The 22,416-nt window shown below is 44.4% G+C and overlaps 1 protein-coding gene across 1 annotated transcript in view; it reads right to left on the reverse strand.

The window, feature by feature from the left end:
- Nucleotides 1–22,416, reverse strand: part of LOC134984203 (uncharacterized) — a 182,146-nt gene that overhangs the window by 45,862 nt on the left and 113,868 nt on the right. Inside the window, exon 8 of the mRNA XM_063949837.1 lies at nucleotides 11,615–12,564. Coding sequence (XP_063805907.1) covers nucleotides 11,615–12,564 — 950 coding nt within the window. The remainder of the gene's footprint in view (nucleotides 1–11,614; nucleotides 12,565–22,416) is intronic.

Genomic DNA, 22,416 nt, shown 5'->3' on the forward strand with positions numbered 1-22,416 from the left:
GAAATGCCTCAATATGCCATGCAGCATGAGATGCCTCATACATCCAGCCTCAATACATCATGTAGCGCGAGATTCCTCATACGTCCAGCCTCAATACACCTTGCAGTGTGAGATGCCTCATACATCTAGCCTCAATACACTGTGCAGTGTGAGATGCCTCATACATCTAGCCTCAATACACCTTGCAGTGTGTGATGCCACATCCATCCTCAATGCAACCTGCAGTGTCAGATGCCTCATACATCTAGCCTCAATACTCCTTGCAGTGTGAGATGTCTCATACATCCAGCCTCAATACACCTTGCAGTGTGAGATGCCTCATGCATCCAGCATCAATACACTATGCAGTGTGAGATGCCTCATACATCCAGCCTCAATACGCCATGCAGCTCGAGATGCCTAATACATCCAGCTTCAATACGTCACGCAACACGAGATGCCACATACAGCCAGCCTCAATACATCATGCAGTGTGAGATGCCTTCTATATCTAGCCTCAATACACCATGCAGTGTTAGATTCCTCAATACGCCATGCAGCATGAGATTCCTCATACATCCGGCCTCAATACACCTTGCAGTGTGAGATGTCTTATACATCTAGCATCAATACACCTTGCAGTGTGAGATGCCTCAAACATCCAGCCTCAATACACCTTACAGTGTGAGATGCCTCATACATCTAGCCTCAATACAACTTGCAGTGTGAGATGCCTTATACATCTAGCCTCAATACACCTTACAGAGGGAGATGCCTCATACATCTAGCCTCAATACACCTTGCAGTGTGAGATGCCTTATACATCTAGCCTCAATACACCTTACAGAGTGAGATGCCTCATACATCTAGCCTGAATACACCTTGCAGTGTGAGATGCCACATACATCTAGCCTTAATACACATTGCCGTGTGAGATGCCTTATACATCTAGCCTCAATACACCTTTCAGAGTGAGATGCCTCATACATCTAGCCTCAATACACCTTGCAGTGTGAGATGCCACATACATCTAGCCTCAATACACCTTGCAGAGTGAGATGCCTCATACATCCAGCATCAATACACCATGCAGTGTGAGATGCCTCATACATCCAAGCTCAATACACCATGCAGTGTGAGATGCCTCATACATCTAGCCTCAATACACCTTGCAGTGTGAGATGCCTCATACATCTAGCCTTAATACACCTTGCAATGTGAGATGCCTCGTACATCTAGCCTCAGTACATCATGCAGCACGAGATCCCTCATACAACCAGCCTCAATACACCATGCAGCGCGAGATGCCTCATACATCCAGCATCAATACACCTTGCAGTGTTAGATGCCTCATACATCTAGCCTGAATACACCATGCATTGTGAGATGCCTCAATACGCCATGCAGTGTTTGATGTCTCATACATCCAGCCTCAGTACACCATGCAGTGTTAGATGCCTCATAAAGCCAACCTCAATACGCCATGCAGTGTGAGATGCTTCAAACATCCAGCCTCAATACGCCATGCAGCACAAGATACCTCATACATCCAGCCTCAATACGTCCTACAGTGCAAGATGCTTAATACATCCATCCTCAATTCGTCACGCAACACGAGATGCCTCATACAGCCAGCCTCAATCACCATGCAGTGTGAGATGCCTCATATATCTAGCCTCAATACACCATGCAGCATGAGGTTCCTCATACATCCAGCCTCAATACACCTTGCAGTGTGAGATGCCATATACATCTAGCCTCAATACACCTTGCAGTGTGAGATGCATCATAGATCTAGCCTCAATACACCTTTCAGAGTGAGATGCCTCATACATCTAGCCTCAATACATCTTTCAGAGTTAGGTGCCTCATACATCCATCCTTAATACACCTTGCAGTGTGAGATGCCTCATACATCTAGCCTCAATACACCTTTCAGAGTGAGATGCCTCATACATCCATCCTCAATACACCTTGCAGTGTGAGATGCCTCATACATCTAGCCTCAATAAACCTTACAGTTTGAGATGCCTCATACATCCAGCCTCAATACACCTTGCAGTGTGAGATGCCTCATACATCCATCCTCAATGCACCTTGCAGTGTGAGATGCCTCATACATCTAGCCTCAATGCACCTTGCAGTGTGAGATGCCTCATACATCTAGCCTCAATAAACCTTGCAGTGTGAGATGCCTCATACATCCAGCCTCAATACACCATGCAGTGTGAGATTCCTCATACATCCAACATCAATACGCCATGCAGCACGAGATGCCTAATACATCCAGCCTCAATACACCATGCAGTGTGAGATTCCTCACACATCCAGCATCAATACGTCACGCAACACGAGATGCCACATACAGCCAGCCTCAATACACCATGCAGTGTGAGATGCCTCATATATCTAGCCTCAATACACCATGCCGTGTGAGATGCCTCAATACGCCATGCAGCATGAGATTCCTCATACATCCAGCCTCAATACACCTTGCAGTGTGAAATGCCTTATACATCTAGCCTCAATACACCTTGTAGTGTGAGATGCCTCATACATCTAGCCTCAATACACCTTGCAGAGTGAGATGCCTCATACATCTAGGCTCAATAAACCTTGCAGTTTGAGATGCCTCATACATCCAGCCTCAATACAACTTGAAGTGTGAGATGCCTCATAAATCAGTCCTCAGTACGTCACACAGCTCGAGATACCTCATACAGCCAGCCTCAATACAGCATGCAGTGTGAGATGCCTCATATATCTAGCCGCAATACACCTTGCAGTGCGAGAGGCCTCATACATCCAGCCTCAATACGTCATACAGCGCAAGATGCCTCATACATCTAGCCTCAATATGCTACACAGCGCGAGATGCCTCATACATTCTTCCTTAATACATCACGCAGCGCGAGATGCCTCACATAGCCAGCCTCAAAACACCATGCAGTGTGAGATGCCTCATATATCTAGCCTCAATACACCATGCAGTGTGAAATGCCTCAATATGCCATGCAGCATGAGATGCCTCATACATCCAGCCTCAATACATCATGTAGCGCGAGATTCCTCATACGTCCAGCCTCAATACACCTTGCAGTGTGAGATGCCTCATACATCTAGCCTTAATACACCGTGCAGTGTGAGATGCCTCATACATCTAGCCTCAATACACCTTGCAGTGTGTGATGCCACATCCATCCTCAATGCAACCTGCAGTGTCAGATGCCTCATACATCTAGCCTCAATACACCTTGCAGTGTGAGATGTCTCATACATCCAGCCTCAATACACCTTGCAGTGTGAGATGCCTCATGTATCCAGCATCAATACACTATGCAGTGTGAGATGCCTCATACATCCAGCCTCAATACGCCATGCAGCTCGAGATGCCTAATACATCCAGCTTCAATACGTCACGCAACACGAGATGCCACATACAGCCAGCCTCAATGCATCATGCAGTGTGAGATGCCTTCTATATCTAGCCTCAATACACCATGCAGTGTTAGATTCCTCAATACGCCATGCAGCATGAGATTCCTCATACATCCGGCCTCAATTCACCTTGCAGTGTGAGATGTCTTATACATCTAGCATCAATACACCTTGCAGTGTGAGATGCCACATACATCTAGCCTTAATACACATTGCAGTGTGAGATGCCTTATACATCTAGCCTCAATACACCTTTCAGAGTGAGATGCCTCATACATCTAGCCTCAATACACCTTGCAGTGTGAGATGCCACATACATCTAGCCTCAATACACCTTGCAGAGTGAGATGCCTCATACATCCAGCATCAATACACCATGCAGTGTGAGATGCCTCATACATCCAAGCTCAATACACCATGCAGTGTGAGATGCCTCATACATCTAGCCTCAATACACCTTGCAGTGTGAGATGCCTCATACATCTAGCCTTAATACACCTTGCAATGTGAGATGCCTCGTACATCTAGCCTCAGTACATCATGCAGCACGAGATCCCTCATACAACCAGCCTCAATACACCATGCAGCGCGAGATGCCTCATACATCCAGCATCAATACACCTTGCAGTGTTAGATGCCTCATACATCTAGCCTGAATACACCATGCATTGTGAGATGCCTCAATACGCCAAGCAGTGTTTGATGTCTCATACATCCAGCCTCTGTACACCATGCAGTGTTAGATGCCTCATAAAGCCAACCTCAATACGCCATGCAGTGTGAGATGCTTCAAACATCCAGCCTCAATACGCCATGCAGCACAAGATACCTCATACATCCAGCCTCAATACGTCCTACAGTGCAAGATGCTTAATACATCCATCCTCAATTCGTCACGCAACACGAGATGCCTCATACAGCCAGCCTCAATCACCATGCAGTGTGAGATGCCTCATATATCTAGCCTCAATACACCATGCAGCATGAGGTTCCTCATACATCCAGCCTCAATACACCTTGCAGTGTGAGATGCCATATACATCTAGCCTCAATACACCTTGCAGTGTGAGATGCATCATAGATCTAGCCTCAATACACCTTTCAGAGTGAGATGCCTCATACATCTAGCCTCAATACATCTTTCAGAGTTAGGTGCCTCATACATCCATCCTTAATACACCTTGCAGTGTGAGATGCCTCATACATCTAGCCTCAATACACCTTTCAGAGTGAGATGCCTCATACATCCAGCCTCAATACACCTTGCAGTGTGAGATGCCTCATACATCTAGCCTCAATAAACCTTACAGTTTGAGATGCCTCATACATCCAGCCTCAATACACCTTGCAGTGTGAGATGCCTCATACATCCATCCTCAATGCACCTTGCAGTGTGAGATGCCTCATACATCTAGCCTCAATGCACCTTGCAGTGTGAGATGCCTCATACATCTAGCCTCAATAAACCTTGCAGTGTGAGATGCCTCATACATCCAGCCTCAATACACCATGCAGTGTGAGATTCCTCATACATCCAACATCAATACGCCATGCAGCACGAGATGCCTAATACATCCAGCCTCAATACACCATGCAGTGTGAGATTCCTCACACATCCAGCATCAATACGTCACGCAACACGAGATGCCACATACAGCCAGCCTCAATACACCATGCAGTGTGAGATGCCTCATATATCTAGCCTCAATACACCATGCCGTGTGAGATGCCTCAATACGCCATGCAGCATGAGATTCCTCATACATCCAGCCTCAATACACCTTGCAGTGTGAAATGCCTTATACATCTAGCCTCAATACACCTTGTAGTGTGAGATGCCTCATACATCTAGCCTCAATACACCTTTCAGAGTGAGAAGCCTCATACATCTAGCCTCAATACACCTTGCAGTGTGAGATGCCACATACATCTAGCCTCAATACACCTTGCAGAGTGAGATGCCTCATACATCCAGCATCAATACACCATGCAGTGTGAGATGCCTTATACATCTAGCCTCAATACACCTTTCAGAGTGAGATGCCTCATACATCTAGCCTCAATACACCTTGCAGTGTGAGATGCCACATACATCTAGCCTCAATACACCTTGCAGAGTGAGATGCCTCATACATCCAGCATCAATACACCATGCAGTGTGAGATGCCTCATACATCCAAGCTCAATACACCATGCAGTGTGAGATGCCTCATACTTCTAGCCTCAATACACCTTGCAGTGTGGGATGCCTCAATACGCCATGCAGCATGAGATGCCTCATACATCCAGCCTCAATACATCTTGCAGTGCGAGATTCCTCATACATCCAGCCTCAATACACCTTGCAGTGTGAGATGCCTCATACATCTAGACACAATACTCCTTGCAGTGTGAGATGCCACATCCATCCATCCTCAATGCACCATGCAGTGTCAGATGCCTCATACATCTAGCCTCAATACAGCTTGCAGTGTGAGATGCCTCATACATCCAGCCTCAATACACCTTGCAGTGTGATATGCCTCATACATCCAGCATCAATACACTATGCAGTGTGAGATGCCTCATACATCCAGCGCGAGATGCCTCATGCATCCAGCCTCAATACGTCATACAGTTCAAGATGTCACGGTCCGGCGGGAGACTGTGCAGAGGAGCCGGCTCTTACCTGTCCGGTCCCTTTGGAGAGGAACAGCTGGCGGAGGTGCGGACTGCTGGCGTCGGGCAGGGTGTGCTGGGAGGACAGGCAGGGGCACTGTTTGGCAGCTCAGCAGACTGGCAGCATGTTAGCAGTGCTGATGTGGAGCAGGACTTCTGTGAACAGGCCGGGCTGTGTTCCCGGTGGCCATCTTGGATGTGGGCAAAAAGCCTGTCTTGCCCACACTTCACCAATTTATCACTTCCCTGTGGGCAATTAGCTCTAGCAGCTGCTATAAGACAGGAAGGCCTGGAGGAGGGAAATTGCCAGTGCAACGTCTTTCACAGTATCTGTGAAGCTAGTTCTCTGTGCTCCTGCAGCATCTCCAGTGTCAGGTTCCTGTTACAGTAAATTACCCAAGCCTCCTGATTTAGCCTCACGAAGACTGCCGACTCTGTTCCCGTGTCCTTCCCAGCTACCTGTTCTGGACACCGCAGTAACCAGCCTTCGGAATTTCTCCTTGTAGTACTGGGTCACGGTTCCGGTATCCTCAGCCACCCGCTAACCTACAGTAGTATCTCTATTCACCTGTCTTTGGAGAACTCTGTTAAACTATTCCAAGTAATAAATGCACAAGACCTTCATCCGTCCCGCTCGTTTGTTTTTTTTTGTTTTTTTAAAGATATTTTTATTGAAATTTGTCAATATACATATTATAAGTATTTAAAGCAAATAACAATTAGTGTAGACAATTTTTCTTTAAAAGAAAGGAAAAATGGACTGTATAGTGCAAAATCATAATAACAGGCTTGTTACAATGCTTAACATTAGATGTATGTCAGTTATAACCAGAGTTATCTCTATGTTAAGAATATAGATACATAACTACAAATAAAAGCATTATCTTCATCCTTAATCTCTTCTCTGACATTCTCGAGACATAGCCCTGAAATAATCAAACCTTATTGACTAATAACAGTCCCTAATCACAAATTAAAATACCTGGGAGGGAGGGAGGGAGGGAAAAGAATTTAGAATAGAAGAAGACCAAGAAGAGATAGAAGAAAATAGAAATAGAAAGGAAAAAGAAAATAGACATTAGACTATACTCCACAATTCAAAATCTTTCAAATACAAAAAGTGAATAATCCGGTGTAGGATCAATTATTTAATTATGTTCTTATCCATCTAAACCTTCTAAAAGGGGAACTGAGTCACATTTCAAAGTTATACCAATCTTACAGAGGAAAATCGCCAAAAATTCTGTAAATTTGTGTTTGAGTCTCAGATTCTAGTGTATTTATAAATGGAGCCCATTTGAGATAAAACTTTTGTATATTCACAGCCACATTTGAACACACGTATTTTTTTTCATAATATAACATATTTGTTAACTTACATTTAACTTCTGCAACTGTAGGGGCTGACTTTTTAGTCCAATGTAGTAGTATACATTTCTTACTTATAGTAAGAATAGTAATAAGAAGAGGTAAGATATGTTTTTTATTATGCCCTAAATACCAAACGGATAAACTAAGACCCAGACAGGCTTTCGCATCCGGTTTCAGCTGGAGGTCAAACACTGAATTTATAAAGCACATTATCTTACACCAAAAGTGTCTTAACTTATAGCAATCCCATGTGCAATGAATAAAATTTGCAATTGCAGCTCCACATTTAAGGCAGTTCCCCTGTTCATCCTTTACCATATGTCTCCTTTGATGCGGAGTAATATATGCTCTATGTAATATCCGTATATAGACCTCCTGCAAATATGCAGAAGACAAAGCTTTAAGAGAAATACCAGCTAGCTCTATCAATTCTGGGATGTCTGAAAATGAAGGAATATCTGCTTTCCATTTCTGCAGCAAATTATCCCATTGCACATGTTCATTATCACCCATTATTAATTGATATAAATATTTAACTTTATAACCTTTATTCAAAAGAAAAGTGAGTAACATATCCACAGATTTCACTTGTGACACATGAACACCCACTTTAGGTATAAAAGGTTTTGATGCCTTAATAGAAGTTAAAAAATGACGTGTTTGGAAATACATGAACATATGGTTTTGTGGAATAGAATAAGTAAGACATATATCAGAAAATGTTGAAATTAAGCCTCCTGGGTCAAAAACTTTGTATGACAAATCTAGCCCTTTCTTCTTCCACACTGTAAATCTTGAATTAGTCAAAGTTGGAGGGAATGAAGGATTTCCCCACAATGATATAAATTGAGTCACATAAGGATTAGTTTTAAATTTGTTATTTATGGCTAGCCATGCTGTATAGGTATCTTTGAAAAGAATATGAGACTTAATCCATTGAGGGATTACTGCTAATTTGGATTGTAGTAGTGCTCCCGGAGCATATGGGTAAAATATAGCTGATTCTAAATCAAAATCTACGTATTCAGATTTGTTTAAAATCCAGGCATTAATATATCTGAAAAAAATAGAAAGTGAATAAGCTGGCACATCAGGATATCCCAATCCTCCTTTCCGTTTATGTACAATCATTTTTGCCCTAGAGATCCGTGGGCGTTTACCTTGCCAGATAAATTTGAAAAATATAGAATCTAATTTCTTAATATCCGAAGCAGATAAAGCTATTGGGATTTGTTGCATACAATAAAACAGTTTCGGAAATAAAATAGATTGAACAACAGCCAATCTTCCCAAGAGAGAGAGCGGCAAATCTTTCCATGACTCAAGTCTTAATGCTATTTTGGCTATTACTGGAGTAAAATTGGCCGAATACATCTGAGAGAGATCCGAGCAAATCTGTATTCCTAAATATTTAAAACGGGAAGGAGCAAGAGCTAGTGGGATGTTCATAAATTTCAAAAAATCAGGATTTGTATTTCCTAACAAGAGTACTTCTGATTTTGTTATATTTATTTTATATCCCGATATTTTGCTAAAGGAATCAATCAGATTAAACAAAGCTGGTAAGGAACTAATAGGGTTTGAAAGGAAAAGAAGGGCATCATCTGCAAATAAGCCAATCTTTAATTCTACCGAATTGATTTTGATGCCTTCAATCGTCGATGACTCTCGAATAGCAACCGCTAAAGGTTCAATCGCAATAGCGAAAAGGAGAGGGGACAAGGGACAACCTTGCCTAGTTCCTCTGCCTAATAAGAAGGAAGAAGATAGAATACCGTTACAAGCTACCTGAGATTTAGGATTAGAGTATATAGTACGAAGAATATTAATAAATTGGGGGGGAAAGCCAAAATTAGATAGGGTTTTAAATAAATGAGGCCATAAAACTAAGTCAAATGCTTTTTCCGCATCTAATGTGACTACTATCGAATTAGAAGATGAAGAAAAAGCATTAGAGCATACATGTTGAATCGCAGCCAGGACCCTTCTTACATTCACCACTGAGTGGCGTCCTGTAATAAATCCAGTCTGATCTCTATGGATCAGTGATGGCAGAATCGGTTTTAAACGTTCAGCTAGTATTTTTGTAAATATCTTATAATCATTGTTTAGGAGCGATATAGGTCTATATGACCCTGGTATATTTAAATCTCGCCCTTCTTTAGGTAAGACCTTAATAATCGCATCCGAAAAGTGTAAAGGGAGTTCACCATTTGTGATAATATGGTTAAAACAATCTGCTAATGGTTTAACTATAAGCGGACTCATTAGATGATAAAATTCGGTAGAAAAGCCGTCTGGGCCCGGGGCCTTTGCTGCTTTCAGCTGTCTAATAACTGTAGATATTTCTTCAGTAGTAATCGGGTCTATCAATGATTGTGAATGGGGATTAGAGAGCTGAGGTAAAGGAAGAGAGTCCCAAAATAAAGAGGAAGTAAGTTCAGATTCTTTAGTATCTAAAGGGGGGGAATATAGATTTTTATAAAAAGTCTGCAAAATACTCGCTATTTGCTGGTCAGACGTAGTAAGAGAGCCATCTGAAGTTTTTAAAGGGTGTACTACTGTTTTCCGTCTAGATCCTTGTAGAAGATTGGTAAGAAGTTTTCCAGTCTTATTACCAAATCTGTAGAACTTAGAATTGACATTAAACAAATATTTATCTCCGCTTATTTTAAGGAATTCATTAAAATGTATTTGTGCATTAGTATATTGAGTCTTAGTAAGAGGAGAAGGGGATTGCTTAAATAATTGAAACGCATTAGAGAGCTGAGATTGAAGATTGATATATAAATCCTTTCTCTTTTTTGACATTTGGGATTGGTATTGTATGAGATCACCTCTTAAAACTACTTTGGTTGTCTGCCAAAAAATTGGGGGATTCTCCTTTGCATATTCCTCATTATAAGAAACATAATCCTTCCACTTTTGCATTAGATTATCTTTAAATAATTTTGAATTAATCAAATAAGCCGGGAACTTCCACACTGGGTTGGTATTATTAGGTTTATTTATGCGTAGGACTGTGCAGATTAATCCATGATCTGATAAAACCGGAGGCTCTATAGTTGCCAATTCAACTTTAGGAAATAGGGAGTTAGCAACAAAAATGTAATCAATACGTGACCATGTGTTGTGAGTCATGGAAAGACAAGAATACTCCCTCTCTATGGGATTAAGTACTCGCCAGGAGTCTATTAAATTCAGTGATTTAGTAAAAAATTTAATACCTAACTTAGGAAGTCGTAATAAAGATTTCGGGGGAGGGGAGCGATCTAGAAAGGACGTAATTAAATTAAAATCTCCACAAATTATCAGTGTAGATGGATCATAAGTATGTAGTTTGGCTAGTATTTGTCTCATAAATGATTTTTTTATACGGCGTAGGGGCATAAATACTGCAAATATCGTAACTAAAACCTGCCATTGCTATTTTTACTATGACATAACGGCCCTCTAAGTCACTATCTACTGAGATAACCTGAAGATCAAGAGAGCGTTTAGCAAGGATTGCCACTCCGCTTGATTTTGTGGTATATGATGCCGATCCCAGTAATACCCAATTTAACATTTGTAGTTTCTTGACTTCAGGAGCCAGCAAGTGCGTTTCTTGTAAACAGATAATATCCACAGACAATTTATTGAGATATGTCAATAATTTCCGACGCTTAGCTGGTGTATGGATACCACGAATGTTTAACGATCCAATTTTAACTGACATTAATACCTTATGAAAACATGCTATTAAATATAGTTTCGAATTGTGAAGTCAGACAAAGAGGAAATAGAGGGGGAGAGTAAGGGAAGAACAATAGGGGACACACACAAACCACTACATAAACAAACCGAATCTTGTCGGTAATAGAACAATTTGAGCAGAATAACAACATTTGCAAAGAAGACTCCCAGCTTTTAACCCCAGTCTGCACCTCCAAGGCTCCAGACATAGGGAGATCCAGTAGAAACATAACCATAAACTGAGAAAAATCCGGCTCAGCTCCTCCTTTTGCCCCAGCCTAAATCTGGCACAAATACCATCTAGACAAAACTGTCACCATAATTTCATGGCTCTAATAACAGATATGCACATAAACTAGAAAACAGGCATATTTAAAGAATCAGAAGCGATCACTTAAAAGGTAAAGTCACCCCTCGATACTGTTAGAATTACGTTTTCCATCGACTTCCTCCTTCAGAAAGGCTGCCGCATCCGCTGCATTAGTAAAGTCTAATTGTCCCGAATCAGTAAAAATCCGCAACCTTGCTGGGAACATCATGAAGAACTTGCGTTGATCTTTAACCAAAGCAGAACACACTGGTGAGAACGATTTCCTTAGCTTAGATAGCTCCACCGAAAAGTCCTGAAACAATCTTAGGGAATGGCCCTCCCATTCCAGGTTCTTAACTTTACGTGCTGCTTTCCATATCTCTTGCTTATGCAAATAATTTAAGGTCTTAAAAATAACTGCTCTCGGGCGATTCGGGGGAGGCTGTGCTGTGCCCCCAATTCTATGTACTCTTTCGATTATAAGATCGGCACAAGCATCTTCGATATGCAGCATCTTAGGAAGCGTGATTCTCACAAAATGGGCAAGAGAAGCTCCAACCAGCGATTCAGGGAGGCCAATAATTCTTAAATTATTTCTCCTTGTTCTATTTTCTATATTATCTAACTTCTCAGAAAGGCGTGTATTATCAGTCGTTAACATACGGACTTCTTTCTGTAAAGTGTCTATGTCGTCTCTAGCAGTACTGATGTGGCTTTCAGTATCAGACACTCTCATATTAAGATGTTGAAGCTGATTAGTAATATCTGACACAGCCTTATTTAAAAGGGGTTCAACAGTTGCTTGAATAGCAGCTATCATATCAGCGTATGTTGAGGTAAATGTACCTGAGCCAGTATTCCCATCTCCACCTGTCGCAGTCTCAGAAAAGAGGTCTGGTATCACCTTCTTAGATGCTGGCGTCCCCGGAGCTGTATCCGCACCCGGCGCCATGTTGTGCTCTCCACGGCGTTTCTCCTGACGCGTCTGCTGTAGCGGTGTTGGTGTTTTCGAAGCCAGAGACGCGGCCAGGTATTTGTCCATTGTGACCTCCGTGCGGCGGGGGGACCTTGACCTGTGGGTTCGTGAGGTAGACAGCTTTGATAGCATCAAAAGCTGGGGCTAGTTGCGGAGCTGATGAGAGACGCTGCTCACGCTCTCATGCCGGAACCGGAAGTCTTCTTCCCGCTCGTTTGTTATTCAGAGATCCAAGTGCACCAGAATCACCTTCCCCAAATCCGGATCCACAAAAATCCTCAGACGTGACACAAGATGCCTAATACATCCAGCCTCAACACGCCATGCAACACGAGATGCCACATACAGCCAGCCTCAATACACCATGCAGTGTGACATGCCTCAATACGCCATGCAGCATGAGATTCCATGCATCCAGTCTCAATACACCTTGCAGTGTGAGATGCCTTATACATCTAGCCTCAATACACCTTTCAGAGTGAGATGCCTCATACATCTAGCCTCAATACACCTTGCAGTGTGAGATGCCACATACATCTAGCCTCAATACACCTTGCAGAGTGAGATGCCTCATACATCCAGCATTAATACACCATGCAGTGTGAGATGCCTCATACATCCAAGCTCAATACACCATGCAGTGTGAGATGCCTCATACATCTAGCCTCAATACACCTTGCAGTGTGAGATGCCTCATACATCTAGCCTTAATACACCTTGCAATGTGAGATGCCTCGTACATCTAGCCTCAGTACATCATGCAGCACGAGATCCCTCATACAACCAGCCTCAATACACCATGCAGCGTGAGATGCCTCATACATCCAGCCTCAATACACCTTGCAGTGTTAGATGCCTCATACATCTAGCCTCAATACACCATGCATTGTGAGATGCCTCAATACGCCATGCAGTGTTTGATGTCTCATACATCCAGCCTCAATACACCATGCAGTGTTAGATGCCTCATAAAGCCAACCTCAATACGCCATGCAGTGTGAGATGCTTCAAACATCCAGCCTCAATACGCCATGCAGCACAAGATACCTCATACATCCAGCCTCAATACGTCCTACAGTGCAAGATGCTTAATACATCCATCCTCAATTCGTCACGCAACACGAGATGCCTCATACAGCCAGCCTCAATCACCATGCAGTGTGAGATGCCTCATATATCTAGCCTCAATACACCATGCAGCATGAGGTTCCTCATACATCCAGCCTCAATACACCTTGCAGTGTGAGATGCCATATACATCTAGCCTCAATACACCTTGCAGTGTGAGATGCATCATAGATCTAGCCTCAATACACCTTTCAGAGTGAGATGCCTCATACATCTAGCCTCAATACATCTTTCAGAGTTAGGTGCCTCATACATCCATCCTCAATACACCTTGCAGTGTGAGATGCCTCATACATCTAGCCTCAATAAACCTTACAGTTTGAGATGCCTCATACATCCAGCCTCAATACACCTTGCAGTGTGAGATGCCTCATACATCCATCCTCAATGCACCTTGCAGTGTGAGATGCCTCATACATCTAGCCTCAATGCACCTTGCAGTGTGAGATGCCTCATACATCTAGCCTCAATAAACCTTGCAGTGTGAGATGCCTCATACATCCAGCCTCAATACACCATGCAGTGTGAGATTCCTCATACATCCAACATCAATACGCCATGCAGCACGAGATGCCTAATACATCCAGCCTCAGTACACCATGCAGTGTGAGATTCCTCACACATCCAGCATCAATACGTCACGCAACACGAGATGCCACATACAGCCAGCCTCAATACACCATGCAGTGTGAGATGCCTCATATATCTAGCCTCAATACACCATGCCGTGTGAGATGCCTCAATACGCCATGCAGCATGAGATTCCTCATACATCCAGCCTCAATACACCTTGCAGTGTGAAATGCCTTATACATCTAGCCTCAATACACCTTGTAGTGTGAGATGCCTCATACATCTAGCCTCAATACACCTTGCAGAGTGAGATGCCTCATACATCTAGGCTCAATAAACCTTGCAGTTTGAGATGCCTCATACATCCAGCCTCAATACAACTTGCAGTGTGAGATGCCTCATAAATCAGTCCTCAGTACGTCACACAGCTCGAGATACCTCATACAGCCAGCCTCAATACAGCATGCAGTGTGAGATGCCTCATATATCTAGCCGCAATACACCTTGCAGTGCGAGAGGCCTCATACATCCAGCCTCAATACGTCATACAGCGCAAGATGCCTCATACATCTAGCCTCAATATGCTACACAGCGCGAGATGCCTCATACATTCTTCCTTAATACATCACGCAGCGCGAGATGCCTCACATAGCCAGCCTCAATACACCATGCAGTGTGAGATGCCTCATATATCTAGCCTCAATACACCATGCAGTGTGAAATGCCTCAATATGCCATGCAGCATGAGATGCCTCATACATCCAGCCTCAATACATCATGTAGCGCGAGATTCCTCATACGTCCAGCCTCAATACACCTTGCAGTGTGAGATGCCTCATACATCTAGCCTCAATACACCGTGCAGTGTGAGATGCCTCATACATCTAGCCTCAATACACCTTGCAGTGTGTGATGCCACATCCATCCTCAATGCAACCTGCAGTGTCAGATGCCTCATACATCTAGCCTCAATACACCTTGCAGTGTGAGATGTCTCATACATCCAGCCTCAATACACCTTGCAGTGTGAGATGCCTCATGCATCCAGCATCAATACACTATGCAGTGTGAGATGCCTCATACATCCAGCCTCAATACGCCATGCAGCTCGAGATGCCTAATACATCCAGCTTCAATACGTCACGCAACACGAGATGCCACATACAGCCAGCCTCAATACATCATGCAGTGTGAGATGCCTTCTATATCTAGCCTCAATACACCATGCAGTGTTAGATTCCTCAATACGCCATGCAGCATGAGATTCCTCATACATCCGGCCTCAATACACCTTGCAGTGTGAGATGTCTTATACATCTAGCATCAATACACCTTGCAGTGTGAGATGCCTCAAACATCCAGCCTCAATACACCTTACAGTGTGAGATGCCTCATACATCTAGCCTCAATACAACTTGTAGTGTGAGATGCCTTATACATCTAGTCTCAATAGACCTTGCAGAGGGAGATGCCTCATACATCTAGCCTCAATACACATTGCAGTGTGAGATGCCTTATACATCTAGCCTCAATACACCTTGCAGTGTGAGATGCCACATACATCTAGCCTCAATACACATTGCAGTGTGAGATGCCTTATACATCTAGCCTCAATACACCTTTCAGAGTGAGATGCCTCATACATCTAGCCTCAATACACCTTGCAGTGTGAGATGCCACATACATCTAGCCTCAATACACATTGCAGTGTGAGATGCCTTATACATCTAGCCTCAATACACCTTTCAGAGTGAGATGCCTCATACATCTAGCCTCAATACACCATGCAGTGTGAGATGCCACATACATCTAGCCTCAATACACCTTGCAGAGTGAGATGCCTCATACATCCAGCATCAATACACCATGCAGTGTGAGATGCCTCATACATCCAAGCTCAATACACCATGCAGTGTGAGATGCCTCATACATCTAGCCTCAATACACCTTGCAGTGTGAGATGCCTCATACATCTAGCCTTAATACACCTTGCAATGTGAGATGCCTCGTACATTTAGCCTCAGTACATCATGCAGCACGAGATCCCTCATACAACCAGCCTCAATACACCATGCAGCGCGAGATGCCTCATACATCCAGCCTCAATACACCTTGCAGTGTTTGATGCCTCATACATCTAGCCTCAATACACCATGCATTGTGAGATGCCTCAATACGCCATGCAGTGTTTGATGTCTCATAAATCCAGCCTCAATACACCATGCAGTGTTAGATGCCTCATAAAGCCAACCTCAATACGCCATGCAGTGTGAGATGCTTCAAACATCCAGCCTCAATACGCCATGCAGCACAAGATACCTCATACATCCAGCCTCAATACGTCCTACAGTGCAAGATGCTTAATACATCCATCCTCAATTCGTCACGCAACACGAGATGCCTCATACAGACAGCCTCAATCACCATGCAGTGTGAGATGCCTCATATATCTAGCCTCAATAAACCATGCAGCATGAGGTTCCTCATACATCCAGCCTCAATACACCTTGCAGTGTGAGATGCCATATACATCTACCCTCAATACACCTTGCAGTGTGAGATGCATCATAGATCTAGCCTCAATACACCTTTCAGAGTGAGATGCCTCATACATCTAGCCTCAATACATCTTTCAGAGTTAGGTGCTTCATACATCCATCCTCAATACACCTTGCAGTGTGAGATGCCTCATACATCTAGCCTCAATACACCTTTCAGAGTGAGATGCCTCATACATCCAGCCTCAATACACCTTGCAGTGTGAGATGCCTCATACATCTAGCCTCAATAAATCTTACAGTTTGAGATGCCTCATACATCCAGCCTCAATACACCTTGCAGTGTGAGATGCCTCATACATCCATCCTCAATGCACCTTGCAGTGTGAGATGCCTCATACATCTAGCCTCAATGCACCTTGCGGTGTGAGATGCCTCATACATCCAGCCTCAATTCACCATGCAGTGTGAGATTCCTCATACATCCAACATCAATATGCCATGCAGCACGAGATGCCTAATACATCCAGCCTCAATACACCATGCAGTGTGAGATTCCTCATACATCCAGCATCAATACGTCACGCAACACGAGATGCCACATACAGCCAGCCTCAATACACCATGAGTGCCTCATATATCTCATATATCTAGCCTCAATACACCATGCCGTGTGAGATGCCTCAATACGCCATGCAGCATGAGATTCCTCATACATCCAGCCTCAATACACCTTGCAGTGTGAAATGCCTTATACATCTAGCCTCAATACACCTTGTAGTGTGAGATGCCTCATACATCTAGCCTCAATACACCTTGCAGAGTGAGATGCCTCATACATCTAGGCTCAATAAACCTTGCAGTGTGAGATGCCTCATACATCCAGCCTCAATACAACTTGCAGTGTGAGATGCCTCATAAATCAGTCCTCAGTACGTCACACAGCTCGAGATACCTCATACAGCCAGCCTCAATACAGCATGCAGTGTGAGATGCCTCATATATCTAGCCTCAATACACCATGCAGTGCGAGAGGCCTCATACATCCAGCCTCAATACGTCATACAGCGCAAGATGCCTCATACATCTAGCCTCAATATGCTACACAGCGCGAGATGCCTCATACATTCTTCCTTAATACATCACGCAGCGCGAGATGCCTCACATAGCCAGCCTCAATACACCATGCAGTGTGAGATGCCTCATATATCTAGCCTCAATACACCATGCAGTGTGAAATGCCTCAATATGCCATGCAGCATGAGATGCCTCATACATCCAGCCTCAATACATCATGTAGCGCGAGATTCCTCATACGTCCAGCCTCAATACACCTTGCAGTGTGAGATGCCTCATACATCTAGCCTCAATACAACGTGCAGTGTGAGATGCCTCATACATCTAGCCTCAATACACCTTGCAGTGTGTGATGCCACATCCATCCTCAATGCAACCTGCAGTGTCAGATGCCTCATACATCTAGCCTCAATACACCTTGCAGTGTGAGATGTCTCATACATCCAGCCTCAATACACCTTGCAGTGTGAGATGCCTCATGCATCCAGCATCAATACACTATGCAGTGTGAGATGCCTCATACATCCAGCCTCAATACGCCATGCAGCTCGAGATGCCTAATACATCCAGCTTCAATACGTCACGCAACACGAGATGCCACATACAGCCAGCCTCAATACACCATGCAGTGTGAGATGCCTTCTATATCTAGCCTCAATACACCATGCCGTGTGAGATTCCTCAATACGCCATGCAGCATGAGATTCCTCATACATCCGGCCTCAATACACCTTGCAGTGTGAGATGTCTTATACATCTAGCCTCAATACACCTTGCAGTGTGAGATGCCTCAAACATCCAGCCTCAATACACCTTACAGTGTGAGATGCCTCATACATCTAGCCTCAATACAACTTGCAGTGTGAGATGCCTTATACATCTAGCCTCAATACACCTTGCAGAGGGAGATGCCTCATACATCTAGCCTCAATAAACCTTGCAGTGTGATATGCCTCATACATCCAGCCTCAATACACCTTGCAGTGTGAGATGCCTCATTAATCAATCCTCAGTACGTCACGCAGTACGAGATACCTCATACAGCCAGCCTCAATACAGCATGCAGTGTGAGATGCCTCATATTTCTAGCCTCAATACACCATGCAGTGTGGGATGCCTCAATACGCCATTCAGCATGAGATGCCTCATACATCCAGCCTCAATACATCTTGCAGCGCGAGATTCCTCATACATCCAGCCTCAATAAACCTTGCAGTGTGATATGCCTCATACATCCAGCCTCAATACACCTTGCAGTGTGAGATGCCTCATTAATCAATCCTCAGTACGTCACGCAGTACGAGATACCTCATACATACAGCCAGCCTCAATACAGCATGCAGTGTGAGATGCCTCAATACTCCATGCAGCATGAGATGCCTCATACATCCAGCCTCAATACATCTTGCAGCGCGAGATTCCTCATACATCCAGCCTCAATAAACCTTGCAGTGTGAGATGCCTCATACATCTAGACACAATACTCCTTGCAGTGTGAGATGCCACATCCATCCATCCTCAATGCACCATGCAGTGTCAGATGCCTCATACATCTAGCCTTAATACACCTTGCCGTGTGAGATGCCTCATACATCCAGCCTCAATACACCTTGCAGTGTGATATGCCTCATACATCTAGCATCAACATACTATTGTCACAACTGAGGGCCTGAGCTGACGGGAGGCAGCCTCAGTTGTAGGGGCTGAGATGTACCGGAACCTGGGAGGTTGTATCAGACCCCTGGACATGTAAGTAACATGAATAATAACTGCCCGAAGGCGTGACCACGACAACTTAGATAAAAGTCAATGATGTTTATTATGACAACTCCGCATCACAGCAGCAATAAAAGAAAACGTAAAAGTCAGCAAAGAATAAATACAGTTCCTGAGTACTACAGCATGGCAGGAGCCACAGGGCACTGGTAGTGTGAGATAGTTCTTATGATCTTCTAGATGGAAAGTCCTTACCAGGCCCGGCTGTAGTAATGGAGATAACCCAGGATTGTACCAGCTGGTGTTCCAGGAAGAGCTGGGTTGCTGAAGGTAAAACAGCTGCTGTGGATACTGGCTGGAACCAGACTGTTGTTAGCACGGAGTGGATACTGGCTGGAACCAGTTAAATAATAAATGAACTTTGGGAGCGATGAAATGTGAACTGAAATGTAGAACTTGAGAGCGGAGAAATAATAATTCCGGTGGAGAGTGGTAAAGTGTAGAAAGGACACCGGCCCTTTAAGGGAAGCTGTACTCTGCTGGAAGCTGAGGCTGGAAGCAGGTAGTGTTGTAGCTGGAAACAGATGAATCCACAATGGATTGGAGAGTCAGGCTACACCGCAGGTGGAATGCTGGTGCGGGTCTCTATGGTGGAAGTCTTGAGACAGGAGCTGGAACCTGGAAGACAATCATAGAAGAGAGACAAACAGGAACTAGGTTTGACAACCAAAGCACTGACGTCTTCCTTGCTCAGGTACAGCTTACTTATACCTGCAGCAAGGAAGGGGTTGGCTAGGCAATTATGCAAATCAACAACACAGACAGCAGATTGGTGGAAATGATCAGATGACAGAATCCAAGATGGCTGCGCCCATGCAGACACTTGGAGGGAAGTTTGGTTTGTAATCCATGTGGTCTGGGAAACAGTAATGGCGGCGCCGGCCACCGGAGACAGGAGACGCCAGGCTGATAGATGCACATTTAACCACGCGGGCACAGCGGAGGCCGCGGCTGATGAAAGGACCACTCTGCATGTGGAAACTCAGGAACAGCGGAATCCGGTCCTGGAACGCTGAGCCCGCCTTAGGAGGCATCTGAAGGGTAAGTAATGGCGTCCAGATACCCGGATCGTGACAGCACCCCCCCCTTTAGGAGTGGCCCCAGGACACTTCTTAGGCTTTAAAGGAAACTTTGCGTGGAAATTTCGGACCAAGGCAGGAGCATGGACGTCAGAGGCATTGGTCCAAGAGCGTTCTTCAGGACCATAGCCCTTCCAGTCAATGAGATACTGAAGTTGACCGTAACGGTGACGTGAGTCCAGGATCTTGGCCACTTCATACTCAACGCCTCGTTGAGTTTGGACTTTCGGAGTTGGTGGAAGTGAGGAATGAAACCGATTCAAGATTAGCGGTTTCAACAGGGAAACATGGAATGTCCTGGGTATTTTTAAGAAGGGAGGTAACTGGAGTCTGTAAGCAACAGGATTGATGACTTGATCAATTTTAAAAGGACCGATGTAGCGAGGTGCAAACTTCATACTGGGAACTCTTAACCTCAAATTCTTCGTGGATAACCATACCCGATCACTCACCTTAAGAGCGGGAACTGCTCGACGCTTCTTATCCGCAAACTTCTTGTACCTGAACGATGCCTTGAGCAGAGCTGATCGTACGCTCTTCCAGATATTGGCAAACTGATGCAAGGTGATATCCACTGCGGGAACAGAAGTTGCTGGAAGCGGTTGGAACTCAGGGACTTTAGGGTGGAATCCAAAGTTGGTGAAGAATGGTGTTGAGGAAGATGAAGAATGATACTGGTTGTTATGACAGAACTCGGCCCAGGGAAGTAATTGAACCCAGTCATCTTGAGAGGAGGACACATAGATGCGGAGGAAGGCCTCCAAGTCCTGATTCACCCTCTCAGTTTGACCATTGGTCTGAGGATGGTAAGCCGTGGAAAACTTTAACTTGACTTGGAGGATTTGACATAAACTTCGCCAGAATTTGGCTGTGAATTGAACTCCTCGATCTGAGATAATTTCTTCTGGAAGACCGTGGAGTCGGAAGATCTCTTGTATGAATACTTGAGCCAACTTGGAAGCTGACGGAAGACCGGTGAGAGGAATGAAGTGTGCCATCTTGGTGAACCGGTCAACTACCACCCAGATGGTATTGAACTTGTTGCACATGGGCAAATCTGTAATAAAATCCATCGACAAATGGGTCCATGGTCGACGGGGAACAGATAGTGGAACCAGTTGCCCCGCAGGCGACTGGCGGGATACTTTATGTTGAGCACACTTTGGGCAAGATGCAATAAACTCCAAAACGTCCTTTTTCAGAGTTGGCCACCAATAGGACCTAGAGATAAACTCCAGGGTTTTTTGGATACCTGTATGTCCGGCAAAACGGGAAGCATGGGCCCAATGCATGAGCTTCTTCCTTAGTGTCGGCTTCACAAAACTTTTCCCTGATGGGGGCGTAGAGTCCATCCCTACCGTGGAGAATGCCAACGGATTTATAATAGGATGCTTGTCTGAAGACTCTGACTCATTTTCTTGCTCCCATGAGCGGGAAAGGGCATCGGCCTTGCGATTCTGAGAGCCCGGACAGAACTGGAGTTTAAAGTCGAACCTGGAAAAGAAAAGTGCCCATCTGGCCTGACGAGGGTTGAGACATTGTGCGCCTTTTAGATATAGAAGGTTCTTGTGGTCTGTAAGGATGGTGATTGAATGAGAAGCTCCCTCCAACAGATATCTCCACTCCTCTAGAGCGAGCTTGATGGCTAGCAACTCCTGGTCGCCAATGGCATAGTTGCGCTCCGCTGGGGAGAACTTCCGTGAGAAGAAACTGCAAGGATGTAAATGACCATCTTTAGCCCTCTGAGATAACACCGCTCCTACTCCAACGGAGGAGGCATCCACCTCTAAGATGAAAGGAGAGTCGATGTCAGGCTGT

The sequence above is a fragment of the Pseudophryne corroboree genome (assembly GCF_028390025.1).
Source record: "Pseudophryne corroboree isolate aPseCor3 chromosome 3 unlocalized genomic scaffold, aPseCor3.hap2 SUPER_3_unloc_4, whole genome shotgun sequence".
NCBI lineage: Eukaryota > Metazoa > Chordata > Amphibia > Anura > Myobatrachidae > Pseudophryne > Pseudophryne corroboree.